The sequence below is a fragment of the Eulemur rufifrons genome, chromosome 7 (assembly GCF_041146395.1).
Source record: "Eulemur rufifrons isolate Redbay chromosome 7, OSU_ERuf_1, whole genome shotgun sequence".
In the NCBI taxonomy this organism is placed as follows: domain Eukaryota; kingdom Metazoa; phylum Chordata; class Mammalia; order Primates; family Lemuridae; genus Eulemur; species Eulemur rufifrons.
In genome coordinates, this window is record NC_090989.1 from 260,364,465 (window position 1) to 260,392,461 (window position 27,997).

At 36.5% G+C, this 27,997-nt stretch overlaps 2 protein-coding genes across 2 annotated transcripts; both read left to right on the forward strand.

The window, feature by feature from the left end:
• The first annotated feature begins 3,993 nt into the window (after positions 1–3,993).
• On the forward strand, positions 3,994–4,956 carry LOC138387458 (olfactory receptor 13C8). Its single transcript, XM_069474508.1, has one exon. It carries the CDS (start codon positions 3,994–3,996, stop codon positions 4,954–4,956), a length of 963 nt encoding a protein of 320 aa, XP_069330609.1.
• Positions 4,957–20,770: 15,814 nt separating this feature from the next.
• Positions 20,771–21,706, forward strand: LOC138385985 (olfactory receptor 13D1-like). Its single transcript, XM_069472145.1, has one exon. The coding sequence runs from the start codon at positions 20,771–20,773 to the stop codon at positions 21,704–21,706; it is 936 nt and encodes a 311-aa protein (XP_069328246.1).
• The last annotated feature ends 6,291 nt before the right edge of the window (positions 21,707–27,997 follow it).

Consider the following 27,997-nt stretch of genomic DNA (forward strand, 5'->3'; position numbering starts at 1 on the left):
ACCAGATACTTTATATTTTTTTTACTTTTATTACATTTATTTCTATTATGTTTTCTAATTATTTATTGCTAACATAGAGAGAACTGTCAGTTTTTCCATTGTTCTTACAGCCAGAAGTCTTACTAATTTTTTCTCAGAAGATCTTCTAAATTTTTTAGTTCTTTTTGTCTCTACCTTGGCCATTTTATTGTCTATAATTTTAACCAGGACTAGCAAGTGTGTGTTAAACAGTAACTTCAAGAATGGACATTTTTATCTTATTCTAGATCTTAATAAGAATGTATAAACTATCTCCATTAATTATTAGCAAATAGCAATTTGATATAGGTTTTTGGTATATAGTTCTCTTTCAAGTTTATAAAGCAACCTTCTGCTTGCAAACTTCCGATAGTTTATATAAAAATTATGAACTGAAGTTTACCAAATATGTTTTCTGCATCTCTTGAAATAATTACTTTTTTCTTCAGTCTGTTCATACCATTAATTACTACTGATGTTCACCAAATGTTTAGGGAAGGATACTCCATAGCTAATAAAATAATAGCCCCTACCTTCTTTGCGTTGTTTTGAATAAAAGCATTTAGAAATGTATCCGGCATAGAATAATTAATACATAAATTACTATTACTATTGCTATTGATTAACTGATTAAAAATGCAGACTATTAGTATTATTTCTTAGGTATTACATTAGTGGTTTTTAAACTGTAATCCTTGGAAATCCACTTAAATTTAATTGAGGGAGGAAGAGAAAATAAGAATAAGAAGACAGTGCTTTCTTCTGCCCTGATATCAGAGTAACTTTAGATAGAAAACTCTTTTTGTTTGTTTTATATATTACAATGCTATATAAATTTTATTTGGTAAAAAATGATGTTTGTATATCACTGGTCTAGTTCAATGTATATATTTTGTAGAAAAGCACTGTTAGTGCAGTTGATTCTTAAGTGATAGTCTTGCATGAGGTGAAAATATTAATAAACAAATTAGGTGAAGACTACAATACACATTTCATCTTTTTATCAAAGCCAGTGATAAAACTGGCTTTGTAAATACTTTCAATTCATTTCCATTTTTAAAAAAATATTTTTTTTTATTTCATCTTATTGTTATGGGGGATACAGAATTGCAGGTTACATAGGTTGCCCATGTACCGCCTTTCCCCCCAAGTCAGAGCTCCAGGCGTGTCTGTTCCCCAGGTAGTGCGCGTTGCACCCATCGTGTAGGTATATATCCCTCCCTTCCCCACCCCCCCTTCCCGAGTCAGCACCTTCAAGCGTTACCATTCCCCAAACAGTGCGCAATGCACTCATTGTGTAGGCATACCCCCATCCCCTCCCCCACCCCCCACCTCAGTCTGATATCCGATTGGTGTCATTCCCAGATGTGTATTTAGGTGATGTTCAGGGAAACCAATTTTCTGGTGAGTACATGTGATGCTTGTTTTTCCATTCTTGGGATACTTCACTTAATATAATGGGTTCCAACTCTCTCCAGGAGAACCATAGAGATGTCGTATCTTCATTATTCCTTATAGCTGAGTAATATTCCATGGCATACATATACCATAGCTTACTAATCCAATCATGTATTGATGGGCATTTGGGTTGTTTCCACATCTTTGCTATTGTGAATTGTGCTGCTATAAACATTCAGGTACAGGTGTCTTTGTTACAGAATGACCTTTTTTCCTTTGGGTATATGCCCAGTAATGGGATTGCTGGGTCAAATGGCAGGTCTACTTGAATCTGTTTAAGATACCTCCATAATGCTTTCCACAGGGGTTGCACTAGTTTGCAGTCCCACCAGCAGTGTATGAGTGTTCCTATCTCTCCACACCCACGCCAACATGTGTTGTTTTGGGTTTTTTTGATAAAGGCCATTCTCATTGGGGTTAAGTGATATCTCATTGTGGTTTTGATTTGCATTTCTCTGATGATTAGGGATGTTGAGCATTTTTTCATATATTTGTTAGCCATTCTTATATCTTCAACACATACTTCCTCATCATGTTGAGGAAGATACTGGAACAATATAAAGATATGTTCCTTTTCTCAATGAGGTTGCTCTCCTTAAAGAGATGATATGCAGATATATAAACACTACTGTACCACCAGCAGACCAGACCAAGTTTTAAAAAGATACTCAGCCACCCAGGGCTACATCATGACTTTAGTCGGCTCTAGGCACACTTTGCCTTCAAGGGGCCTTTAAAAAATTAAAAGTTACATTTTACTTTTGCATTCATATAAAGACAAATACATTATGTATTAAAACTTAGAAGTTCAGTTTTCTTCAGATTTTAAAAGAAATCAAAACATTTTCCTAGGCTCCTCACAATATGGCAGGCCTACTGTGCCTAATGGATAAGTTAGCCCAACAACCATGGATCAAGGTTTCAAATACAGGTGGTCCCCAGGTTATGGACAAGATATGTACCTAAGAATGTCTTTGGGTCAGATTTGTATGTAACTTGGATTCCTGATAAACAGCGCATGTATGGTAGTAATAATAATAATAATAATGGCAGTACTATAATGGCTCACATGTGGTAATAATAATACAGTATAATACTATAATAATTCCCCTGTACTGTAATGATAAGTGACAGCAACTATTGTGTTCTTTAATTTAAACAAACAGAACATAAAAAGAAACTCATACAAAAAGTTTAGATAGGAGATAGAATAAATTTCAGAAAAAGAATATTAAGTGTTAACATTCACCTAATGTTGCATAAATGCTAGGCTAATACGAATGTTATGATTCATTTATCTTCTTACAAAATCAATAACTTTTCCATTTCAATAATTAATCCACTATACTGCTTAGTAATAACTGATGCTTTCATTGGAGAACTGCCTTTCACATGTTTCATTATTCTTGCTTATACTTTATAATTGTTCTGATAGTCAAGCGATTACAGCCTAATACTTTCCCAGTGAATGATAGCATCTGGCCTTTCTCCAAACACTTAATTATCTCTACTTTTATTTCCATTGTAATCACGTTTCTCTGTGCTGCAGGCTCATCTGGACTTGTGGTGGACTTTTGCTTTGGAGGCATGGTTGTAAGCGTAAACACAGACTCACACAATCAAATTAAAAAGTTAAGATGTCAGTGATACTGTGTGTAAGTGACCATATAAACAATGAGACTAACTGCTAACGTAAAGATACAGTGCCAATGAACTGCTTACATGCATGGAAGAAACTAGTTACTGAAATACTAATTTAATTATTTAATTATAAATTATCCTTATCAGGAGCCTTGGGAGCCTATTCATGAGTACGGAATTCCGTAAGTCAAGTCATCTGTAACCCAGGGACCGCCTGCACATATAAAATCCTGTCAGGTAATATAAACGATTGAGACCAACTGAGAATAACCTGTTAATTGGCAACTTATATTCACCTCCAGTGACAAGAGATGAGAGTGAGAAGAATACTCTGGTAGAATGAAGAGACATGCTTCAAATCCAATGAGTCACTTATAACTGAGCTCCATGATGGAAACAGGTCCAATATTTTCAAACATTCTAATTTATTTGAAGACAAGCTAAAAGCACAGATTGCTATACCATATCTCCTGATTAGAATGTTGGTCTCTAATTCAAATTTAAACACAGTGCAGACAATCACTGCCAAACAAAACACATCTGTCTGCTAAATCCAGGCTGTAGGCTGCTGAGTTGCAACCAATGGGTTAAGAGGCAGAATTTGGCAATATAATGGCAATAAAATACTTTGGGATCCAAGGGTCCTATATCAAATGTATTTTCTCTTAACCTTGAGAAAGTCAGGTTAGGATTCCTGCTCTAGTGGCCTGAATTTACAGTAAGAAAATTTCCCCAGAGTTATATTGTTGCATCTAAATACAGAACTACAGTAACACAGAATACGATTCTTGAAAGAAGTAGCTCTTGCAGACAGTGTATTAACAGATTCCTGTTTTATCACGCATAGATTTCTGTTGAAGAAAGGGTATATGTAATATGGAAAAGACCAATGATTCCATGTTGACAGAATTTGTACTGGTGGGGCTTTCTGACCACCCAAAGCTCCAGATGACTTTCTTTGTGCTAGTTTTGTGGATGTACCTGATTATTCTGCTTGGAAATGGAGTCCTTATCTCAGTTATCATCTATGACTCTCACCTGCACACCCCCATGTATTTCTTCCTCTGTAATCTTTCCTTCTTGGACATTTGTTACACAAGTTCCTCTGCCCCATTAATTCTTGACAGCTTTCTGACAGTAAGGAAAAGGGTTTCCTTCTCTGGATGTATGGTGCAAATGTTCCTCTCCTTTGCCATGGGGGCCACAGAATGCGTGCTCCTGGGCATGATGGCACTTGACCGCTATGTAGCCATCTGCTACCCACTGAGATATCCTGTTATCATGAGCAAGGCTGCCTATGTGCCCATGGCCGCTGCGTCCTGGGTCACTGGGCTTGTTGACTCAGTAGTACAGACATCTCTGGCAATGCAGTTACCATTCTGTGCTAACAATGTCATTAGCCATTTTGTCTGTGAAATTCTGGCTGTCCTGAAACTGGCTTGTGCTGATATTTCAATCAACGTGATCAGCATGGCAGGGTCAAACCTGGTTGTCTTGGTTATTCCATTCCTAGTTATTTCCATCTCTTACATTTTTATTATTGCCACCATTCTGAGGATCCCTTCCGCTGAAGGAAAACGTAAGGCCTTCTCTACCTGCTCAGCCCACCTGACAGTGGTGATTATATTCTATGGAACCATCTTCTTCATGTATGCAAAGCCCAAGTCTAAAACCTTGGTTGATCCAAAAAACCAAGACATCATTGAGGCTCTCATCTCCCTCTTTTATGGAGTGATGACCCCGATGCTTAATCCTCTCATCTATAGTCTGCGAAACAAGGATGTAAAGGCTGCTGTTAAGAACATGCTATGTAGGAAAAGCTTTTCCAATGGAATATGAATACTGATTTATATTATGTGATTCAAACTTCAAAGCTGCTGCAGACACAAAATTCAGAAGAGAAAATTACCAGGTGAAAACAAATTCACTATGTGGCATTCAAAACCATATGACAGAAATATTTTGGTTGCAATTGTTAATATTAGTTTCTTGTTCTAACTATAGAAATAAAACATGCTCTTGGTTTTAAAACATATAACTATGGAAATGCAAAACTTAAAAATTTCTAAGGAAGCCCCAGCCAAAAAAAAAAAAAATCACTCTTAAACCATTAGAAAATAATAAAGGCAAAAGGTATTCTGCAAAGCACTTTGTAACCTTGGTAATTATGTTATTAATTAGTATGCAAAGTAAATATTAATCAGCACATGATATATTATATATTAACTTTTAATTTGGTCATTTATTTACTGTTTGTGTCCACCATACATATAAGCTCCCTGAGGATAGGATCTTTTTATTGCCCTATAGCATCCAGAAAACTTATAACAGAAGCTAGCATATAATAAGTGCTCAATGAGGACTTCTTTTCTACTCTGCATTGGATCATGCAGCTCCTAAGTAGCAGAAAAACTAGACAGAACTAATGACTGATGAAAATTCCAATATGAAGATAAAAAGAGGTAGAAGAGATTGAGTCAATTTGCTCAATGGACTGAGGAGCTACAGGGTTTTGGGCACTGGGAGATAAGATAGTAGAGATGGCCCCAGATTGAAATGATCTCTATTTACTGAAGAGTGCAGCTATATGGAGCAGCATCCACGTGAGGAATAGAAGCCACACTTCCATTGAGGGAATTGAGTCAGATATGGTCAACAGAGGAAAGCACTCCCTTACCCAGCTCTTTGAGGAGTCTGTGGTAGTTAAAATATAAAACACAAATCTAAAGTAAAAGACTACGGCTACTTCTAAATTGTAGCAGTAAGCCCATAACACTTTCCTGTCTTATTAGCAGGTAATTATTGTAATTGCATAATATTAAATAAGTTAACTCAGGCATTGTATTTAATAATGCCTGGAACATCCTAAATGCCCAATAAACATTGGCTATTCTATTATTTGTAGTGTTGGGTGTGCTTTAATAGATCATAAATCTTTGAGTTGGCATAAGATTTTCATCCTTATTTGTTAGGAAATAATGGATGCTATTAAACTATTATCTCTCAGCTTCAAAACTACCTTTCTATGTTCTGCTTTGTCAGTCAGAATTGGGACACTGAAAATCACATTTCTCCTTTGTTATCTAGCTTTTGTTAGATTCTGCCAAAAGAATTGCTAGAGGGAGAATGATAGGTTGGATGAAAATAAGCGACTTGCCCCTTCCTATTTGCTTCCTGTTCCTACCACCAACATCACCCCAGCTATGGTTCTTCACCAGGACAATTAGCTGCTTCCAATATTGGTTTTAGATGTATCTATTTTTCTCCAAATTCAGAATCAGTACTCTATCAGCAACATATCCACAGAGGTTTGAGTCTGTCATTTGGCTTTTCCTTCTGTTAAATTAAAAGCCCTGTAAAGTTTTTAGTTTCTCTTGAGGTATCTTTATAAAAGACATATTCATATGTATTTTCAATGATATATAAAGTTCTCTGCTTGGGAAATGTAGCAAATCAGATGGAGCATAAGCAATATGTGTCTGACCACTATTTCCATACACAACTAAATAATAGAAAGTACTAGGCATTTCTTCTGCAGTTGCTTTCTTATTTCTAAAATGTAGACTATGAAAGTATCCTTAGTATACTCTAAGTTGGCATAATCATAATAATCATATAATCATTATATGATAATCTGAACCTCAGAGAAATGTGAGACACTATAGTGTACCAATGTACACATAATCGAAGTAGCAGTAAAGAAGAGAGAGGCCAGGTATGTTGGCTCACACCCATAATCCCAGCACTTTGGGAAACCGAGGCAGGAGGGTCACCTGAGTCCAGGAGTTTGAGAACAGTCTGGGCAACATAGCAAGACCTAATCCCTATAAAAAATAGGGTCTCTTTTGCTGTATTACTATTGGACACCAAATGAAACTTACTTATTGATATGTATTTGGCATTACAAAAAGTGAATGCTTTCTTTAAGAAATCCCCTATTTAATGTCCTGTGTTAGTGATTAGTGCTATTTACTGAACATTCTGGTTCTCCTTCCAGGAACACAGAAACATTACCATTGCCCTTGAAGCTGAGCCAAATTTTCTTTGGTTTGACCAGTGAAATTCTAGTGCAAGTGATATTTATCATTTCCAGATAGAAACATTCATTTGCCAGTGAGTGATCCAGCCACTCTCTCTTCCCCTTGCCAGGTGGAAAAGTACATTTCAAGATGGAGCCTCCAGTACCCTAAGCTCTTAAGTTACTTGGTCAGAGCTTCCTTGCTGCTTACGACACATTGTACATGTAGCAGGATCAATAAGTAAGCCTTTATTGTGCTAAACCATAGAGGTTTAGAGGCTGTTTGTTAGGGCATCCTAAACCATCCTAACCAAGCCGATTCTGACACACAAACATACACATGCCTCAAATAAGGGAAGAAGCTATGAGATGAAACAAAGCTGAAAGACCAGCAAGAAAGCAGTAGCCATAGGATTAGCCTGATGGGAAATACCAGTATCAGCTGTGCAAATGGGTCTTAAGCCTTATACAAATTTGAAGATTTGAACCTGGGACTCCTCCTTTAGACCTCAACCCTCTAATGGGGAAAAGAGAGTTTTCAGGATCACTATGGATGGTTTTACAAGATGTACTTTACGTAATTGCACCACATTTAGGAATATGCTATTTACAACCTAGAAGGCATAGACTTGAATATTTATCATAACAATTTTCAGGGAAATGGCAGAAAAGTGTCTTGTTCTAGTAATATCAATAGTAATTTCTCAAAAGCTAGAGATCAAGTGTCTTAAGATGAGGCACATTTTCCAATATTCACACATGCAACATATGGACTAGCAGCAGCCCTTATGGTTTCATGTCAGTCCCACTTCCTTATTCCCAGCAAAAGCAGATCAAATGCTTTCTGGAGGATGTCACCTTCAATTTAATTATGCAGGATTCCCATAGAAAAATTGAATTTACAATCGCAAATCACTAAGCACATACAGAAGCAAATTGCCCTTAGAGTTCACACTCATAATAACAATAATCAAAGTAAATGAACTAAACTCATAGTTTTAAAAATAATATTATATTAGATGAATAACCTTTTATTTTAAAAGGATATGCAACTTTTTATTTTATTTTAATCTACATGTTTACAAGAACTATATCTAACGTGTGAAAAAAGTTTAAGGGTTTAAATTAAAAGATAGAAAAAATATAGTAGATAAGTAATAACCAAAAGCTAATGTTGCTATATTAATATGTGACGAAGTGAATTTAATATCAAAAAAGCATTATTAGAAGTAAAAGAGGTAGTTGTATTATGATAAAAGTTCACTTAACCAGGAAGATGCATAATTCTAAGCTTTATTCCCCTAATAAGATAGCATCAATATATAAAGGAAAACTGAATATAACTACATATCCCTCTCAAGCACTAAAAGAATAAACAATTATTTATAAGGATGAAAGAGATTCGGAAAAACACATTAATAAGCTTAACAACCCAGCTATTATAAAATACATGTTCTTCTAAAGGACACGTTGGAATATATGCAAAAATTGATATTATGTTAGGCTGAAAGAATCAGCAAATTTCAAAAAAACAATATTAACCAGTCTACATTCTCTTTCCTATATACAATTAAAGGTAATTAATTAAAAAGTTCTATAACCTGGGACAATTAAAACACACTTCTAATGACTGAGTAGCAGTAATATTCAAAATATTTAACTTCTACAGCAAATGTTCCAATAAATCAGAATGAATTCCTGCCATAAACAACCAATGTGACCACAGTAATTAATGTGTGCCAGCTAAATATCATCCCTTGCATACAAGGTCAGAGAAAATATTAAAACCAAAAAAATAAAATAAAATTACAATAAAAAACTTATAAAACCAGTCCTGAGAGTGTAGCCACTGGTATAGCTGTATTGGTTGTTTATAATTAGTGTCCATTCTGATTGGTTGCATCATCCCCCCGAGAAATTCATGGATACCCCTGTATTCTCAGGTAGTGGACAGTAAGCACGAGGACCAAGGGCTTTAACCAACAAGAAAATTGCTGAATAAACCTAAAGTCACAGGTTTTCAGCATGGTTATGCACTTTAGGGAAGATGAAAGGGTTCATGAATTTTTGGTTCATTAAAGAAGGCAGAAAAATTTAGTGGTTAGGAGGATGGATATGCAGTCAAACTGTTTAGATTGGAATCTCCCTTCCACAACTACCTTACTAATCTATAGCCTACACAAGAGATTCAACCTCTCTAAACCCCAGTTTTTTAAGTTTATAGTAAAGATTAAATGTATTAGCTCACTTATCCACATTTACAACACTTCTCTCACTCTAGAGAAAAGGTGCTTATTTCAACAAACCAAGGAGCTAGAGGAATAGGGTGAGTTCAATTATAAACAGGTTTACTTGGGGTGATAGTGAATCACCAGGTGGATGGAATCCAGCCAGTATATGGAGATGCAAACTGAAAGACTGATGGACATTCAACTTGATGCCAGAGATGGTGTGATTCTTGATGCAAATATTATAGGTAATGTGTTCGCAGTGTTTGAGAAAAGCAGAGCAACCATTACTAACCTCACTCCACTTTTTAGGGAAGAAAGAAGAACAACCACTGAAAAGAGAGGCAAGTGGTAGGCTGCCCAAAGGGCAGAAAGAGAGGCTTGGCTACATAGAGTCACAGAGATCACAAAATGGAGAGCCTCAAAAATGCCTAAAAGGGAATATACTAACTCTAAGAAAGGAAACTGGAGATACTGACAGCAAAGATCTCAGATATACTACTATGGATAAGAGGGATTCCCACCCAATGAGTTCAAGAATGGCTCCTCTAGGGCAGATTGGAGAGTCACCAGTGGTAAGTCCAATGTTGTCATAGGATCAGTAGGACTCTAAACAAAGATAAAAGAGGAATTATTTTCCTGAGCCCAGATAGGAAAATTTTTTTACTAACTCTGAACAACATCCATGAGGTTTCCAGAGAAGTTGGAAAAGGAAGGAAGAAATCTTTTCCCTGTGGCAAATTAATTAAAATTGAAGCAACCACTTCAGTGACTAATGTTTTCTGTAGCTCAGGAATAAAACACATTAAATATCACTTATGTCACAGACACATTTAATCCTAATAAAAACCTGAAGATATAAATGATTTTATACAATAAGAAATGTGGAGTCTAAAAAGTTATATGAACTACCCTAGTTCACACAGCTATGAAGTGGCATGGTGGGGATTGGAACACTATTAAAGAGACTCAAAAATCCATACACTTCCCATTATCCCACCATATAGCTCCATTTTTTGGACTGCTAAAAGACCTGTCAAGACTTCCCTATTCATCGCTTTAGCAAATAGATAATGACAATTTTCAGTTCTATATGACCTTTAACCGTGTAAAACATGGTGCTTCCAAAGAGGCCAACCAACATAGGAAGATATTATTTCTTTTCTACTTGTTATCTCCTACCTTGGTAATCTCCTCCCACAGGAATATAAAACACACTCTAATATTTACACCTGAGCAGGTAACTACATCTCAGAGGACATCATTAAAAGTTGACTGACCTACTTCTCTTGGAGACCAAGGTACAAATAGGTTACTTAGGGATGGGATCCCACATGCCTAACAGTCTAAAGTCAAGCTTGTTAAAGTAAACTTGTAACTTTTTAACAACACTCTTCCCTCCACAAGTTTTGTGGAGGGAATCTGAGACTGTTCCTAGGAGATTGATTTCTCCTAAGTTATAACTGAACATGAAAAAAAAAGTACAAGATCATCATGTGGAAAATTCTAAAAGTGTAATCCCTTTATGCTGGGAAAAGGAAGTAGTCCTCTATGCATTGCCATCAGCAAGTCATTCAGAAAGTGTAATTAGGGCAAAGAACACATGCTCCAATAAAAATACAGAGTCACAGTGATAAACTGGTAAGAAAGGGAATATGAGAGCACATGCATTTTGTTTAGCCACATGGAATCAAAGAGATTTTCCACAGTCCTCACCCTTCCATGTTGCTTTTTATCCAGTCTGTTTTACTAAAATAACATTAATTATATAGCAGTGAAAATATTTGAGTTTGTGATCCCCAGAATACATTAAATTTTGCAAGTGGTTCATTTTCATCTTGGGAAATTAATTCCGGGCCACATAATTAATGTTGTAATTTTTAAAAAAAAATAATGAGAGTAGCGTGGAAATAGAATGGTTCCAACTTTTGAGTGGAGATTTCTTTCTCTTTCAGGGTTCACACAAATCCAGGACAATCATAGGGTAGAATGCTATAGGACAACCCCACAGTACCTAGGATGGTATTAAGTATTAATATTTTTCCATAATTCTGATTAACATGATCTATAATGACATTTAAAGATGGCACAAAGTAGGAGCTCAGTAAGATGATGAACAGAAAATAAACAAAGAATGGTAAATAAGTGATCATACTAACAGTGCACTTTTGTAATATGACTATCCATCATACTGATTCAGAATCACTGTGGAATAATCATGACCACCCTGAAATAACAGACTGTTGATGTGAATCTAGTTATATGAGCATCTTTCACAGAAATTTTAAGATGGGATGTCCAAGCTTTCCAACAGCAGCGATATGATTAGCCGCCCATGAGATAATCCATTGAGAATATATTTATATTGAATATAGCACAAATATGAACAAGGGTTGATCAAGTTGGTTTACCGTTTTTTGGGGATTTTTCATGATTGCTCAAATTTGTGATGTCATTTGAGAACGCAGATAAAGAGGTCATTTTCACCATTACCTAGCAATAAGCACAACTAAACTATTATCCATATATGTCCCTTTTACATTTGGTAGCACTGGACATAGGCATCTGCAGTGAGAAGAGAATTGGGCTGTGCTGACGTACCAACTGCAGTGTTTCTGCCATACCATGCTCCTCACTCACCCCACTCCACACAGAGCTCTAGGAGAAGCAGGATGCTTCTAGCTCAGCCCTGGCTACAGAGGAAATGCCCAAAGATGAGCATGGGAGTGGTTTGAAAGAGCTCATGTCTTTATGGAGCCGAGGCTCAAGGACGTAGTAGTGAATGTTGCTAGAATGACAGCCCTGACTCTTGAAAGTATGAGCCTTGTTTCTCCTAAATATTTTCTACCCGTGCTGCACATGAAAATCTTGAACATGTATTGCAGCATTTTCTCTCATTGTGAGACAAATTTCACTGTCTAGAAGAGTGTCTTCACAAGATATCAAGTTGTGGTCATTTCCCAGTTTAGTATGAATGTGAAACTGGGCCCCGGCAAGGGATGATATTTAAAAAAAAAAAATTAACAAGACATAGATGACAACCAGAGCAGAAACCCAGCTGATATAACATACTAATAAGCAGAGTAGTGGTTTGATACGTATCACATTTTAAGAAGATCTCCCATGCTACTGTCTGGAGAGTATACTGAAAAAAGGCAATAGTAGTGGATGCTGAGAGACCATTTAGGAGGTTGTTGCAAAAATGTCATTTTATTTTATTTTGGCTTTGATTTTTAAATATTTAATTGTCAAATAAGGATTAAATATATCCAAAGTATACAATGTGATGATTCGATATGTGTATGCATTGTATAATGATTAGCACAATCAAATTAATTAATACATCTATCACTACCCATACTGTACAATAGATATCCAGAACTTGTTCATCTTATAACTGAAAATTTCTACCCTTTGATCAGTCTCTTCTCATTTTTCCTACCCTCCCCCTCCAGGCCCTGGCAAACACCATTCTACCTTCTACTTCTACGAGTTTGACAATAGTGCCATATTAAGCAGAAACTCAAGACTTGTCAGAGCTGTGCATTACTCATCTTTGTGTTTGCTAATGAGCCTGCTGAACTAAACTGACTCAAACACATTTATCAAAAAAAATGAGTCTCTTCTAATTTAGATAGAATTATCTTAAATGACTTGCTAAGACTTTATGCAATCAAGTCAATAAAGTTTATAATTTTATCTCATAGAAGCAATCCATACTTTCCTCAACTCATCAAGGAATAGATTCCATTCTTTGGTGACAGTGATCCATTTTAATATTCTTTCTATTGATTTATATAGCTTCATAATGAAGCAAAATGCTTTCACACCTGTTTTATTTACCAAAACCAATTGAAAGTGATTAGGATGGCATCAGCATTAGGCAAACTATACTCAGATTCACTGATTTATAATCAAATATAATAATGTTAGCTGTCTTTTATGGAGTTTCAATTAAATGCCAAAAATCACGATAATGACTCTTTAAACTTTATCATGTAACAGTACTGCAAGATAGTTACACCACTCATTTTATAGCTTAAATAGCTTACTAGAGGGTCACTAAGCCACAGTCAGGAAACTGGAGTCCTAACCCATGTTTCCGACTCCAAAGCACTCCATTGCTATAAAAGCCAGACGCAGCCCTTCACATCAAAATGGCCAACTACATAGGTAGTATGTGTGTCCTCTATGGAGAGGAACCAGAAGAGTAAGCAGATTCTCACATTTTGAACAGATTGTATAGGAGAGAACACTAAGATTTACCAGAGAAGTGACAGGAGGCACCAAAAGTGGGTAAGGAGTGGGATCAGGGCAGGCCTGGCCTGGCCAGGTACTGGCCAAGAAGGAGGAGAAGCTCTTGGATGTGGGGAAACAGTAAGAGAAAAGCCCCCAGGGGTCCACACTCTGGGATGAGCTTTTAGGATCTTGGTTACAAGAGAACCCCCTGACACATATGGATCTCAGGCCTAACATAAGGAGCTGCCTGGCAATTGCACAGAGATGTTGCTCCATAAAAGGAACCCACACAGAATCTCACAGGCATCAGAGCCTGGGGCAGCTTGAGCCAGGGCCACTGGAGAAGCCTAGATACCAGGAACTGCAGATGTGCCTACAGCCCCTGTGCAGCTCTGAGAAGGGATGGAGGAGCCCAAGCACTCCCACCCATCCTGGAAAGGTCCCCACTGCCCTGCTACAAGCTGCTGTTAAGACAGACATGAGCGCATAGCATTTTCTGTTTTCTTGCCAACACTGCTTACCGGGGTGGGGCCCGAGCCTCCCTGGTTGCAGACCCAAGGCATCATTTTGAGAGTTTAACACTGGGCTGCACCATGCCTTCAGACCATGTTTGGGCTGACTAGGCTGCAGCTGCTGCTCACATGGGGAGGGACAGGGAAACCAGGCTTTCCAAAATATATGTAGGTCAATACCCACCACCCTGCAACAGGCTGCTGTGAGACCAAGTCTCATGAGAACTGCGGTCCCCACAGTCTCCTCCAACACAGCCTGCCTGGGAAGTGCCCTACCCGCTATGGTCACAGGTCCAAGGTAACAAGAGCCAAGCTCTTCTACACACATGTGGGACAATTCTCACTGCCCTGCTATAGGCCCCTGCGAGACTGAGATGTGAGCAGACCATCCTGCCCACGGTTCCTTGCCCAGGCTGCTCAACTGAAAAGGGCCCCGCCCTTCTTGATTGCAAGTCCACAACCAGTGTTATTTTGAGAGTTTAACACTAAGCTATGCCCCAAACTTGGGCCAACTTCAAGGTGATGTAGCTGTAGCTGCCACACGGCCAGGAAGGAAAGGGAGAACAAGCTCTCAGTATATAAAAATCTCAAAAAATTAAAAACAAATTAAAATGTCCAACAATACAAAAATTGTAGACCATATTATAGTAATTTCACTTAAATGAAATATTCTCTAAATATTAAAAAAAAGATTATAAGGACTATTAAAAATCACAGAAAATTATTGATATAAATGGCAAATGCCAATTAAAATTCATCTTTGCTGCAATTATATTAGTATAAAGAAAAAATGTATGTTGTCTAGAGTTAACAAAAAGAAAAAAAACAAAGAGTTCTAGGTGAAATTCAGGATTCTATGGTGTTAACCTAGTATTACTAATGCAGTAAAAAGAGAAAGAAATCCTTAAGGAAAGTTTAACTTTTCTGAGAACTTTTGGACTTTCTGACTCCAGCCCCAATTTATGATAAAGCCATCAAATATAGACATATTCAGTGAATACTACAAGAAATGTATGGCTGGGGGAGGGAGGTTTCCTTAGGTCCAGATAATTGGGTCTCTGGAATACAGAGAAGCCAGGGACTTTAACCCTAAGGAATCCTAAGTTTTTGACTTACAACCTTAGGGACTGAAGAAGTTTATAAAAATAAGTGCTGAATTTACCTCTTTTAAAAGAAGGTGAGTCTCCCTTGAGTAAGTGTCGACTTAAGGACAAATTGTGGAAAAACTAGAGTTGCATCATTATCCATTATGCTTAATGTTTTATTTCCTTGACACGCTCTTAAGAAGATACATATACAGAGAAATTGCCCTATTGTGGCTATTCTTTTTAATATATGTTTTCTTTTTTTTTTTTTAGGAAAGAGGAGCCACTGTCTTCCAAATTGAGAATCTTTTGATCTCATCTGAAAAATGTAAATGAAATTCAAATTCTGGGAATATTTCCTTTTACTTAATAGCATGGAATAGTGTGGGTGATATTAAAATCCAGTAAGGAGGTAAGATAAAGAGAGATTTTATTGTAATTATTTCAAAATGAAAACATCCTAACAATATATATGAAGATTTTTGAGTTAATGTGGTCATCGCCTGTGCTTTTAAAAAATATAAATATATATGTAAATGAAAAAAATACAAAAACCCAGGCACCATCTGCTACACCAGGATATTTTACTTAATTTTTTTCTTCTTAATTCCAATATAGTCCCATGGTCTGAAATCTCTTTTAAGATATGATTAATTCATATGAGGAAAACAGTTCCTTGCAATGTAATAAACCTTATGAATAGTAGGCTAATGACTATTATATTTAATGTGGTTCACTAGAGTCTCAAGTACCAGTCATCTGAAGAAAGAGTACATGGTGATTTACATATTATTCATATATAAAATATGTCCAATAAGGGTATGATAAAACATAACTACAAGTGTTTATGGTAAAAATAGAATTAGAAACAAATAATATGAAAGAGAAGGGAGAAGTAATTATAAGTGTTAGTTTGAACCCCAGGCAGCCAAGGCAAAAGAAAAAGTATTAAGATTTTTTTTTTTTAGTTTTCATTAATATAATAAATCAAATTCCACTATACTAGACCTTAATTCCCCAAATATACCGGAAAGGAATTTTGGGTAGTTTTTGTTTGAATTCATTATTGTGGATAATATCTTTATAAGTAGTTTTCAAAAGAGGCAAATGTATCCTTTATGTACATAATTGTAACATGGACCCTGGTTGAAAGGTCAATGCATCTAATTAAATTACAGTGTTATAAAATTTTTATTCTGTATAAATAAGTAAACATTGTGGTAATAGTGGTAAAAATGATGGGAATTTGGGAATCATAAAGAGAAGAGTTTAAATCATAGTTCTGGCACTTACCACTATGACATATTGAAATTTCTCCTTAACCTTTAAATCTCAAATTAATTTTCTCATCTGTAAACAAGTCACAGTAGTATTTCATTTACTTTGAAAATTAAATGATAAAAATTATATGAAGTGCCAAATACATACTAAGAGCTCACATATTGTCAATTACCCTTCCCTTTGTGAGCTAAAATAATCTGTCTTTCCACTTGGTATATTAGTTAAGGATTAGAGTTTACAAAATCTATAAACTGAGAGTTGGCATGCCCACTAAATTTTGCTCAACGTCAATGGTCTTACTTGATCTCTTTAGAAGAGCTAGAGAAGATTACAGGATTGTTTCCCCTAGTGAGTATTCATGGTATGGATGTTACATGTTTTTCAGTGAAAAAAATTAGTACTTTAGAAGATGGCTAGGATTCAGGCTAGATTAGAGCCTTTTACAAATATGCATTTCATCTTTTACCAACAATTCTGTTCTAGGCATCTATAGCTTGCCATCTCTTTTGAGATTATATGATTAAATCAGGAACTCAAGTTCTTTATTTTAACGTACTTCCTGAAAACAATAAAGACTGTTACCTGGAAGGTTTTGAGTGTGGATAGTATCTTTGCATTACGCTTGCAGTGCTAGTGTCACTTTTCAGAAGCAAATGGTTTGAGTGCAGGGATTGTTAATGTTTTAGGTCCAATACAAAGAAATAGTGGATTCCCGTGGATAACTAGAAAAGGCAACTCATCCACAGTGTGCAATCTCTAGACTCCTAAGACAATCCCTGTACTATTTAAACTGTTTTAACATTTTGTACTCTGAGTTCATCTTTCTAACATAAACATCTGCCTCAGAGTTTTTTAATTTGATTATATTTTTTCTTTATGTATGTTTATTTTAGAAATTTGGATAATTCAGAAAAGTAGGAAAAAACCTATCTAAAATAACCATTAACATTTTGGATATTTCTTTCCAGCCTTTCTATGCTGTCTAGGTTATCTTGGTTTAGATTTTGGTTTTGCAAAAAAATGCCATACACTGTTTTTTGTTTCTGTTTTCACTTGATCATTTAAACATAAATTAAATATCACTTTTGTGTTCATACAAATTCCCCATAAATATATTAATAGGAGCAATAATGGCCCATCAGGTACATGTGCTATGATTATTTAACAATTCCCCTTGCATTAGACAAGAACAAAAAGCTGTTTTCAAAGATAATATACAATAATAACAAAGATCTGGTAAATATGGAATTATTTGACACTACAAGTCCCATAGAAAGCAATATATTTGAAATTATCCAGAGTCTTAACAATCTTTATTTCCTGTTCCCAAATAGATTCTGGGAATCCATGTTCGGGACGTAAACCTAAATGCAGAAAAACTTTCAGACATAATGCCATTCAACAGTGTTTGTTGATTGCTTCTTAAAAGTTTTACTAGCATTGCAAGAGTAATGCAAATAATTTACTCTATATTGTTATTGTTTTTCATTTGAAAGTATGAAAGCAAGTTGGTGATTTCTCTATATTTACAAGTGAAATTTTTTTTTTTTTTATTTCATCTTGTTATGGGGGATACAGAATTGCAGGTTACATACGTTGCCCATGTACCGCCTTTCCCCCCAAGTCAGAGCTCCAGGCGTGTCTGTTCCCCAGGTCGTGCGCATTGCACCCATCGTGTAGGTATATATCCCTCCCTTCCCCACCCCCCCCTCCCGAGTCAGCACCTTCAAGTGTTACCACTCCCCAAACGGTGCGCAATGCACTCATTGTGTAGGCATACCCCCATCCCCTCCCCCACCCCCCACCTCAGTCTGATATCCAATTGGTGTCGTTCCCAGATTTGTATTTAGGTGATGATCAGGGAAACCAATTTTCTGGTGAGTACATGTGATGCTTGTTTTTCCATTCTTGGGATACTTCACTTAATATAATGGGTTCCAACTCTCTCCAGGAGAACCATAGAGATGTCGTATCTTCATTATTCCTTATAGCTGAGTAATATTCCATGGTATACATATACCACAGCTTACTAATCCAATCATGTATTGATGGGCACTTGGGTTGTTTCCACATCTTTGTTATTGTGAATTGTGCTGCTATAAACATTCGGGTACATGTGTCTTTGTTAAAGAATGACCTTTTTTCCTTTGGGTATATGCCCAGTAATGGGATTGCTGGGTCAAATGGCAGGTCTACTTGAATCTGTTTAAGATACCTCCATAATGCTTTCCACAGGGGTTGCACTAGTTTGCAGTCCCACCAGCAGTGTATGAGTGTTCCTGTCTCTCCACACCCACGCCAACATGTGTTGTTTTGGGTTTTTTTGATAAAGGCCATTCTCATTGGGGTTAAGTGATATCTCATTGTGGTTTTGATTTGCATTTCTCTGATGATTAGGGATGTTGAGCATTTTTTCATATGTTTGTTAGCCATTCTTATATCTTCTTTCGAGAAGTTTCTATTCATGTCATTTGCCCACTTTTTGATAGGGTTGCTTGATTTTTTCTTGCTGATTTTCCTGAGTTCTAAATAGATTCTTGTTATCAGTCCTTTATCTGATGCGTAGTATGCAAAAATTTTTTCCCATTCTGTAGGTGGTCTGTTTATTCTCTGGACTGTTTCTTTGGCTGTGCAGAAGCTTTTAAATTTAATCATGTCCCATTCATTTATTTTTGTTGCTGCTGTGATTGCCTTGGGGGTCTTCTTCATAAATTCTTTGCCTAGGCCAATGTCTGTAAGAGTCTTTTCTACATTTTCTTCTAGAATTCTGATTGTATCACGCCTAAGGTTTAAGTCTGTTATCCACCGTGATTTGATTTTTGTGAGAGGTGAAAGCTGTGGGTCCTGTTTCAGTCTTCTACAAGTGGCTAACCAATTCTCCCAACAAGTGAAATTTTTATGGCAGCAACTATCTCAGGGCCATTAGGATACTAAATGTACACCATAATTATTTTCTGAAATTAATTGCCAAATAGGAATCGACTTTTAGCAGCTGTTCCCAGAAAAGAGAAGAGTGAGCATTCTACCCAAATCTTATCTTCCCTGAAAAATCTTCCACATAGACTTTCAGAGAATTTCACAATTTCACTGGCAGATTCATATTAGGTTGATACATGCAGTTATAGGCAAATTCCAATCTTAATACCAAAAAAGAGTGTATGCTGGCCTACCCATCACATCCTACCCTCTTTGTAATGTATGCCTCCAAAATAGGGTGCAGCTTGAGTTGGATGAGAGTGCTTGCTTTCATAGCCAATAGAATTATAAACATCTCTTTAATAATGATTAAATTGTCTACTCTCCAATTGCTATTTGAAGCATCAATACTTTCCAAGACTATTGGAGGCAGATGGTCTAAAGACCTTGCTACTTAAGTGTGTTCTGCAGACAAGCATTATCAGCATTACCTGGGAAAATACTAATAAATGTGGATTTCAGAACTCACCTCAGATCTACTAAATCAGAATCTCTAACAAAATTCCCCAGGTGATTTGTAAGAATAATAAAGTTTGGAAGCACTCCACAAGATGAATGGGTCTCTTCCTCAGTTGCACATTAAAAATCACCTGGAGAGTAATGTATTTTATATATATATAATATATATATAACATATATATTATATATATAATATAATACATATATATATGACAGAGATTCCTGATTCCCACACCTTAGACAACTTGCATAATTTTGGGAGGGCTATGAAGTGTATTTTTTAATAGTGAGATTTAAAGTCAGAAAATGAAGATTTGCATAGCAGCTCCCTCATTTAATATAATTTTATATAAGTTTCTCTCTAGTCTTAATTTTTCCTCAGAGAATTATACTGATGATAAATTGTGTGACAATATTTGTAAACTATAAGACCCTATATCAATGGTATTGTTAATGATTGGCATGGTATGAAATAAAATACATAAATCTTTGTTGAACAGATTAATGCATGCTTTCTCCAAAATATTGATTTTTCAAAGTGGGGTCTGTGGATCAACTGTATTAGAAATAACAGATGTTTGTTAAAAACGCAAATGTTCTTCTCTGCCTCAGACCTTGTGCATCACAATCTCAGGAAATGAAATACAGAAGCCTGCATTTTTAATAAGCTACCAGTGTAATTACTATGTGCCTTCAATCACTGCCTTATGAGCTAGCAGATGAGTCCCAAAATCTAAACTCACCTCTGTTACCAACACTCACTCCACCTAGTTCTGACACACTTGTCCCTCCCATCCCAATTATCTCTCACTTCATATGATAATATTGTACAGACTCATTAAACTCCAGGTATAAATGGGAAGGACCAATTGGACAGAGATTGAGTTCATACTGCAGGGACTTTCTGAGTACCCAAGAGCTGAAAAACTTCTTTTTGTGCTGTGCTTGGTGATGTACCTGGTAATCCTCCTGGGGAACAGCACTCTGATCACCCTGACTCTCCTGGACGCCCGCCTCCACACTCCCATGTACTTCTTCCTTGGCAATCTCTCCTTTCTAGACATCTGGTACACATCCTCTTTTATCCCTTCAATGCTGATCCACTTCCTATCTGAGAAAAAAACCATCTCCTTCACTAGATGTGTTGTTCAAATGTCCGTCTCTTACACTATGGGATCCACAGAGTGTGTGCTCCTAGCAGTGATGGCGTATGACCGTTATGTGGCAATCTGCAACCCTCTGAGATACCCCATCATCGTAAACAAGGCCCTTTGTGTTCAGATGGCGGCTCTCTCCTGGGGACTAGGCTTTCTCAACGCATTGACAGAGACTATTCTTGCAGTGCGGTTGCCCTTCTGTGGAAAAAATGTCATTAATCACTTTGTTTGTGAAATACTGGCCTTTGTCAAGCTGGCTTGCACAGATATTTCCTTGAATGAGATTATTATAATGTTGGGCAATGTCATATTTTTGTTTTCTCCATTACTGCTGATTTGTATCTCCTACGTTTTCATCCTTTCTACTGTACTAAGAATCAAGTCAGCTGAAGGAAGGAAAAAGGCTTTTTCTACCTGCTCAGCCCACATGACAGTAGTGATTGTGTTTTATGGGACAATCCTCTTCATGTACATGAAGCTGAAGTCCAAAGATTCTACTTTTGATAAGCTGATTGCCCTGTTCTATGGTGTGGTCACCCCCATGCTCAATCCTATCATCTACAGCCTGAGGAATACAGAGGTGCATGGAGCTATGAGAAAATTGATGGGCAGACACTGGTTCTGCAGGAAATGAGAACACGCTGACACTTTTGAGTTTCTGCACAATATAAGCTCACAAATTTAAGGCACGGATTTTAAAGATAAACAGAACAAAAGAAACGTCATATATATGGAGTCACAGAATTTCAGAGTTAGAAAGAAATTTGAACATTAACAGGTTAGATCACTGTATGAAAATGACTGTGATCTCATAAAAACGTAGGGACAAGTGATCTAAAAAGTAAGAGTAAACTTTTATAAATAATAAAAATATTTTAATTGAGACTCTCTAAGAAAATCCAGCCCATATGTCTGCTTAACAAAACATGGTTTTTCAGCCCTCTCTTTTGGAAAACTGTTTCACAGTTTTTTTCCTTGTTGTTTTATTCTTGCTTTTTCTTTTATCCAGGGAATTGATCGGGCCCCAACCTCCATACACAACTATGTATTTCACCTTCCTTCCCTGACCATCCTCCAATCCCTTCGCACATGCTGTGTTCCAATTACTGTGTCATTACCTAATTATGTCATGTTCTTTCATACCTAATGACAATAGTATATGCTATTTCATGTGCATTTTCACATTTCTCCTTTTCTGGTGAAATCCTAACAATTTCATAGAAGACAGGTCAAGTGTTCTATCCTCTACAACACCATCCAAAATTTTCCCCAAGTTAATTATTCCCTCCTCTGTGCTGCCCTAACCTTTATCTCCACTACAGCAATTTTCCTTTTCTATTATAATCATTTGTTAGCTTCTCAAATCATCCCAATGGCTCACTGTTCTCTGTATAAAGTCTAATGTCAAGCTAATTAAAAACAGTTGGCAGTAATTTACTGTTTAATTAATTGATTAAAAATTTAAAAGGATAGTAAAATATGGTTCAAGTATCTCATTTAATACACGGAGATAAGAGAACTGGAATTTATGTATTATTTCATTTACCAAATGACAATTCTAAAATATTTTGGTAAAATAACAGCTAATTTTTAAAATTAGGAAAAAATAAAGGAAGATAAATATTGAAAAATCTGAAGAGTTCACTTGAGCTAAGTTAGACAAAACCAGTGTATGTCATTCTCCAATATGCAATTGCTGAAAAAATATATCAATTATATAAATTCTTAAAGGACACTCATAATTTCACTCTTTCAGAGGCAATAGATAATCTTATTTTGAATATTTTCCTTTCATTATAAAAACCCTTGAAATAGCAAGTCAGTTATAATATGTAGTTGTACTTTTTGTAAATATCATATATCTGTATAATATATAGTTGAGCTGCCTGGCACAGTGTCATAGCCTGAGCTGGGAGAGGAGGACATCTATGCTCACCATCCACCAGCAAACGTTCTAGTAACCCAACAGTGTTGAGGACAGCACCTTTACTTGCTCTTCACAGCATGATATTTTGGAGCCTGGGTGGAGTAAGGGAGATACCAACATGGAAGAATGGCTCAGTTTGGGCTGTCAGAGCCCAAGCAGAATAAAAGGCACATACACACAAGACAGGGGTGTGGATCCCAACTCCTGGTTGCGGATCTCCCAAAAAGAGACTACAAAGAAGGCTGCAAAGAAAGGCAGACTGGAAGAAGATATTAGAACACAAATGGGGTATGGAAAATGTCTGCTCACCAGGGGGAGAGTGAGGCAGATGGCTCAGAGTGAGCTGTCAAAGCCCTAATGGGGTGAGGAAAGCATCCACAGGGTGAAAGATTCAGAATGTGAGTGCCGAAGTCTGAGAGGGGTGAACAGGAAATCCCTAAAGACCTCAATGGAATGACAAGGGCACAACTGAGGAGGGGAGAAAAGTCAAGGTGTGTCAGAACCAGATCAACCTTGCGTGAAGTCTCAAAACCCAAGCAAGCTGAGGGGAATGTCTGTGGGGACAGTGGGGTGAAGAGGACATCCTCATGGCAGAGTTTGAAGCAAAAGAAATGGAAAATTGGTAAAACACAAGGGGATACAGAAAGTAACAAGTAAACATATTAGATATAAAACAGCCACGTGTCTCACTGTCACAGAGAGAATTACAAATATGGAAAGGAAGAAAACTAGAATAAACCCTACTGTGTTGAATTAGAATTGGAGGTATCAGTGTGAATACAAGGTTTTCAATAGACGTAGACAGAAAGTGATATACATAAAGGAAGATAAATAGGGAAATGAAAGCAAGATATAGGTATAGAAATTAATACAAATATAAATGTGTATACTTCCTAGATTCACCAGTAGGGCCTGGAAGCAGTGACATGCCAATAACCATTGTACACCTAGTACCAGATCTTGCTTTCTAAATACAGATCTCCACTAAAAGGAACCAGGGCTAGTTCTAGAAATTGTACAGGGAGAGATCAAGATGGGCCTGGAATATCTTGCTGTAACTTTCTTATGCCAGCATAAAAGTGCTCAAAAATTGTGGCATGTATGTCAAAAGAATATATAAGCCAATTTTGAAGTGTTCCCACTGGGAAAATCAGGAACAATATGAGCATTAGAATAAATGGTGATATTAAATTATTAGAACCCACTTAAGACACCATGAGTCCATAGTGACATAAAGCAATGAATAAATTGAAAGTTTGATGAGGAACAAGATAATAACACTTATTAAGTATAAAGGGAAAAAAGTAATTTTGTGGTAGCAGATACCATCTTCATTAAATTCCCAAAGTTAATTTTGCTAGCAATAGGGCAAATTGAATCATGGGCTCCTTGATAGTATGCAAAGAGAAGAATACAGCAATACTTTTGTGGTACTCCTGCCAAATATGCAATCATGGGGAAACATTAGCATAACCCAAATTAAAGGACATTCTACAACACATATGGATTGTAATCTTCAAAAAGGTCAAAACATAACAGTGAAGGAAAGATGAAACTGTTATAGACTGAAGGAGACTAAAGAGACATAACCACACAATGCAACATAAGATTTGAACTGGATTATTTTACTCTGAAAGATAGTATTAAAACAATTGGCTAAAATTGATTGAGGTCTAGAGATCACATGTGAGTAATGTATCAAAACTAATTTCCCAATTCTAATGGTTGTATCGTGGTCATGTAAGAGGATGCCCTTGTTTGTAAAAATAACACACTAAATCAATCAAGACTGATGGAGCATTGTACTGGCAATGCATCTGAAATAATTGAAGGAAGAAAAGATTTTTTAATGTATTTTTTCTGTAAATTTCAGATTATTTCTAGTAATAGTATCAAGTCTATAAGAATAAGAATTCAATAAAAATTAGCTATTCTTTTTAATTATCATCTTACCACAAGTTAACTCTATCCTACTGTAATGTTACGGATTGCCACCAGAAACAGATTCTTCATTTAATGATTTCCTTAATAAAGGGCTCCCTCTACCAGAGTATTACCTTGTAACAGGTACTTTTGTGTCAGGAGCATTACAAAAATCAAGATCTGATACGATGATGAGAAAGAAGTAAATTATGACTTGTTATTGTGAACTGTATGGTACTCTTTGGTGGTTAATTTTATGTGTCAACTTGCCTAGGCCATGGGATGCCCAGATAGCTGGTTAAACATTACTTCTGGGTGTAACCATGAGGATGTTTCCAGAAGAGATTACCATTTGAATTGGTTAACTGAGTAAAGCAGATGCACTTCCCCATTGTGGGTGGGCATCATTCAATCCATTGAGAGTCTGAATAGAACAAAAAGGAAAAGGAAAATTGCATTAACTCTGCCTGACTGCTTGTGCTGAGACATCAATCTTTTCCTAACCTCAGCACTCCTGGCTCTGAGGCCTTCAGACCTGGACTGGAATCTACACCATTGACTCTCTGGCTCTCAGGCCTTTGAACTTCACCACTAGCTTTCCTGGGTCTCCAGCTTGCAGATGGCAGATAATGGGATTTTCAGCCTCTATAATTGCATAAGTCAATACCTTATAAATTTATATATATATATTTCTTCATATATATGAATATGTATGTATATATAAATATATGAAATCTATAGGTTCTGTTTCCCTGGATAACCCTGACTAATACACTGTCATGATTTAGAAATGCAGATACATAGGAGCTGTGGTCACCCAGGCAAAACGAATTCAGTTCTCCTTCTTTCCAAGGAGACTTCTAAAATGAAAGTAACGGGCTTATCAGCAGCAAACTCATGAGGTGAGGAATACTATGTTGTGGTAAACTAAGAGACAATTTTGTATCAGAAGGATGTGGATTTGAATTCAAGATATTTAATAGTCTAGCAAAATGTGGTATATGTATACCATGGAATATTACTCAGCTATTAGAAATAATGACGATATGGCATCTCTTTGGTTCTCCTAGAGAGAGCTGGAACCCATTCTATTAAGTGAAGTATCCCAAGAATGGAAAAATAAGCACCACATGTACTCACCAGCAAACTGGTTTCCCTGAGTGCACATTTGGGAATAACACCAATTGGGTATCGGACAGAGGTCGGGGCTGGGTGGAAGGGATGGGTGTATACCTACTTGATGAGTGCGATGCGCACTGCCTGGGGAATGGACACACTTGAAGTTCTGACTAGGGGGGATGGGGTAGGGGGAGGGGAGGGGTGCACACCTACATGATGAGTGTGATGTGCACTGTCTAGGGAATGGACACAATTGAAGCTCAGACTCGGGGGGATGGGGAGGCATGGGCAATGTATATAGCCTGATCTTTTGTACCCCCATAATGAGCTGAAAAACAAACAAAAAATAAAAATTAAAAAAAAAAAGATATTTAATAGTCTATATGACTGGAAGTATTTTACTAACCTCTGATTCCTGTTATATATGATAATAATGAATATATTTATTTCATAGGTTTTTTTGATGTTGAAATGAGAACAAGCTTAAATTAAATGAAAAAATATATATATATGTATATATATATATGTCTGTGTGTGTATGTACATATGATCTCCCAGCACTTTGCCTAAGATGCCCTCATGCTCCCCATTCCCAAGTTAATTCTCCTCAATTCTCAGCATTGCAAGAGAGTAATATGAGCTGGCTTACTCAGATCACTAAAAATATTACTGTTATTCTTTACTTGTGCTTCTACTGCTTCTCTGAGAACCTCATGCATATTGCTTGCTGAATCTTTATCCATTCTGGTCAGTAGATAGTCCAAAGCCTTTCTACATATGCTGGGTTCCCATGCTGTGCTTAGTCCTTTTCTGATCACTGTCTTTCAATAGAAGACCTTATATCATGCCTCAGTGAAAAAATCAAACCATCTGGAAAGAGCTACTTCATCTTCTGCTACTCTCTTCTCTATATTTCTGTAGAGACTCAGAAACAGAAAACTCTTATTCTTAGAATTAAAAAAGGTCAGTTAACATCTTCTAGAAACTCAGCCTCAAATTTTTCCTGCATGTGCACAGAGTATGCAGAATGCCCACCTCCTCCTGCCATAAGGCTGCTTCCACTCTTCCTTTGGTGATTGTACTTTTCAATTTCACCCTAAAATATGGTGGACCTGAAGGCTACTTATTAAGTTCACTGCTCTCCACAGCTAATGTCATTCTCTGACCTTATATCTAGTCATGAGTAACCCCCACCAACCCAGCCAAAATCATCTGCTATTATCTCTCCAACTCAATTCTTGCATCTTCAAATACCTATCTGGAAACCCTCCTACATGATACATACTCAACTGAGACACAACATGTTTAAACTGAAACCCTCCTTGTCTCTCAATCTTTTTACATTCTACTGCCCCAATTTGTAAGCAGTTCAAGATCAATCAAGCTGTCAGGAACCATTCTTCCTTATAATATCCTCTGCATTGTGCTAAATGACATCAAGAAATGCTGGGATACTGGGGATAGGGGTTTTACTTAAGATAAGATATAAAACACCAGAAGAGACAGTAGGTCGTGTAACAAGGAAAAAAATGAATAAACTAAAAATATATGCTTAAGGTATAAGAAAGAACTGGGTACAAAGATTCTAGAAGCTCTAAATTCTAGAGGATGACAAATCTTCCTAGCTACTTGACAGGTGGTCTTTGGGAATTAGCCGACAAATCTTTAAAATAATTATGATAAATATGTTATGCAAATTATGGGAAATGATGGACAAAATGGTTAAAAAGCTGGAAAAATTCAATATAAAAATGTAATCTCTTAAAAAGATCTTTAAAAGGACCCAATGAACAGTTTAAAACTTAAAAATAGAATATATGAAACTAAGGATTTATTGGATGGAGTACATTGCAGACTGGGAATGGCACTAGGAAGGATAGGTGAATAAAAAATCAATACAAATTATCTAACTGAAAGATAAAAAAAAGAATTAAAAGTAACCATAGAGCATGGTAG

Coding starts and splice junctions, on each gene's coding strand:
- LOC138387458 (XM_069474508.1), top strand. CDS start 3,994: ATGGAAAAGACCAATGATTCCATGTTGACAGAATTTGTACTGGTGGGG.
- LOC138385985 (XM_069472145.1), top strand. CDS start 20,771: ATGGGAAGGACCAATTGGACAGAGATTGAGTTCATACTGCAGGGACTT.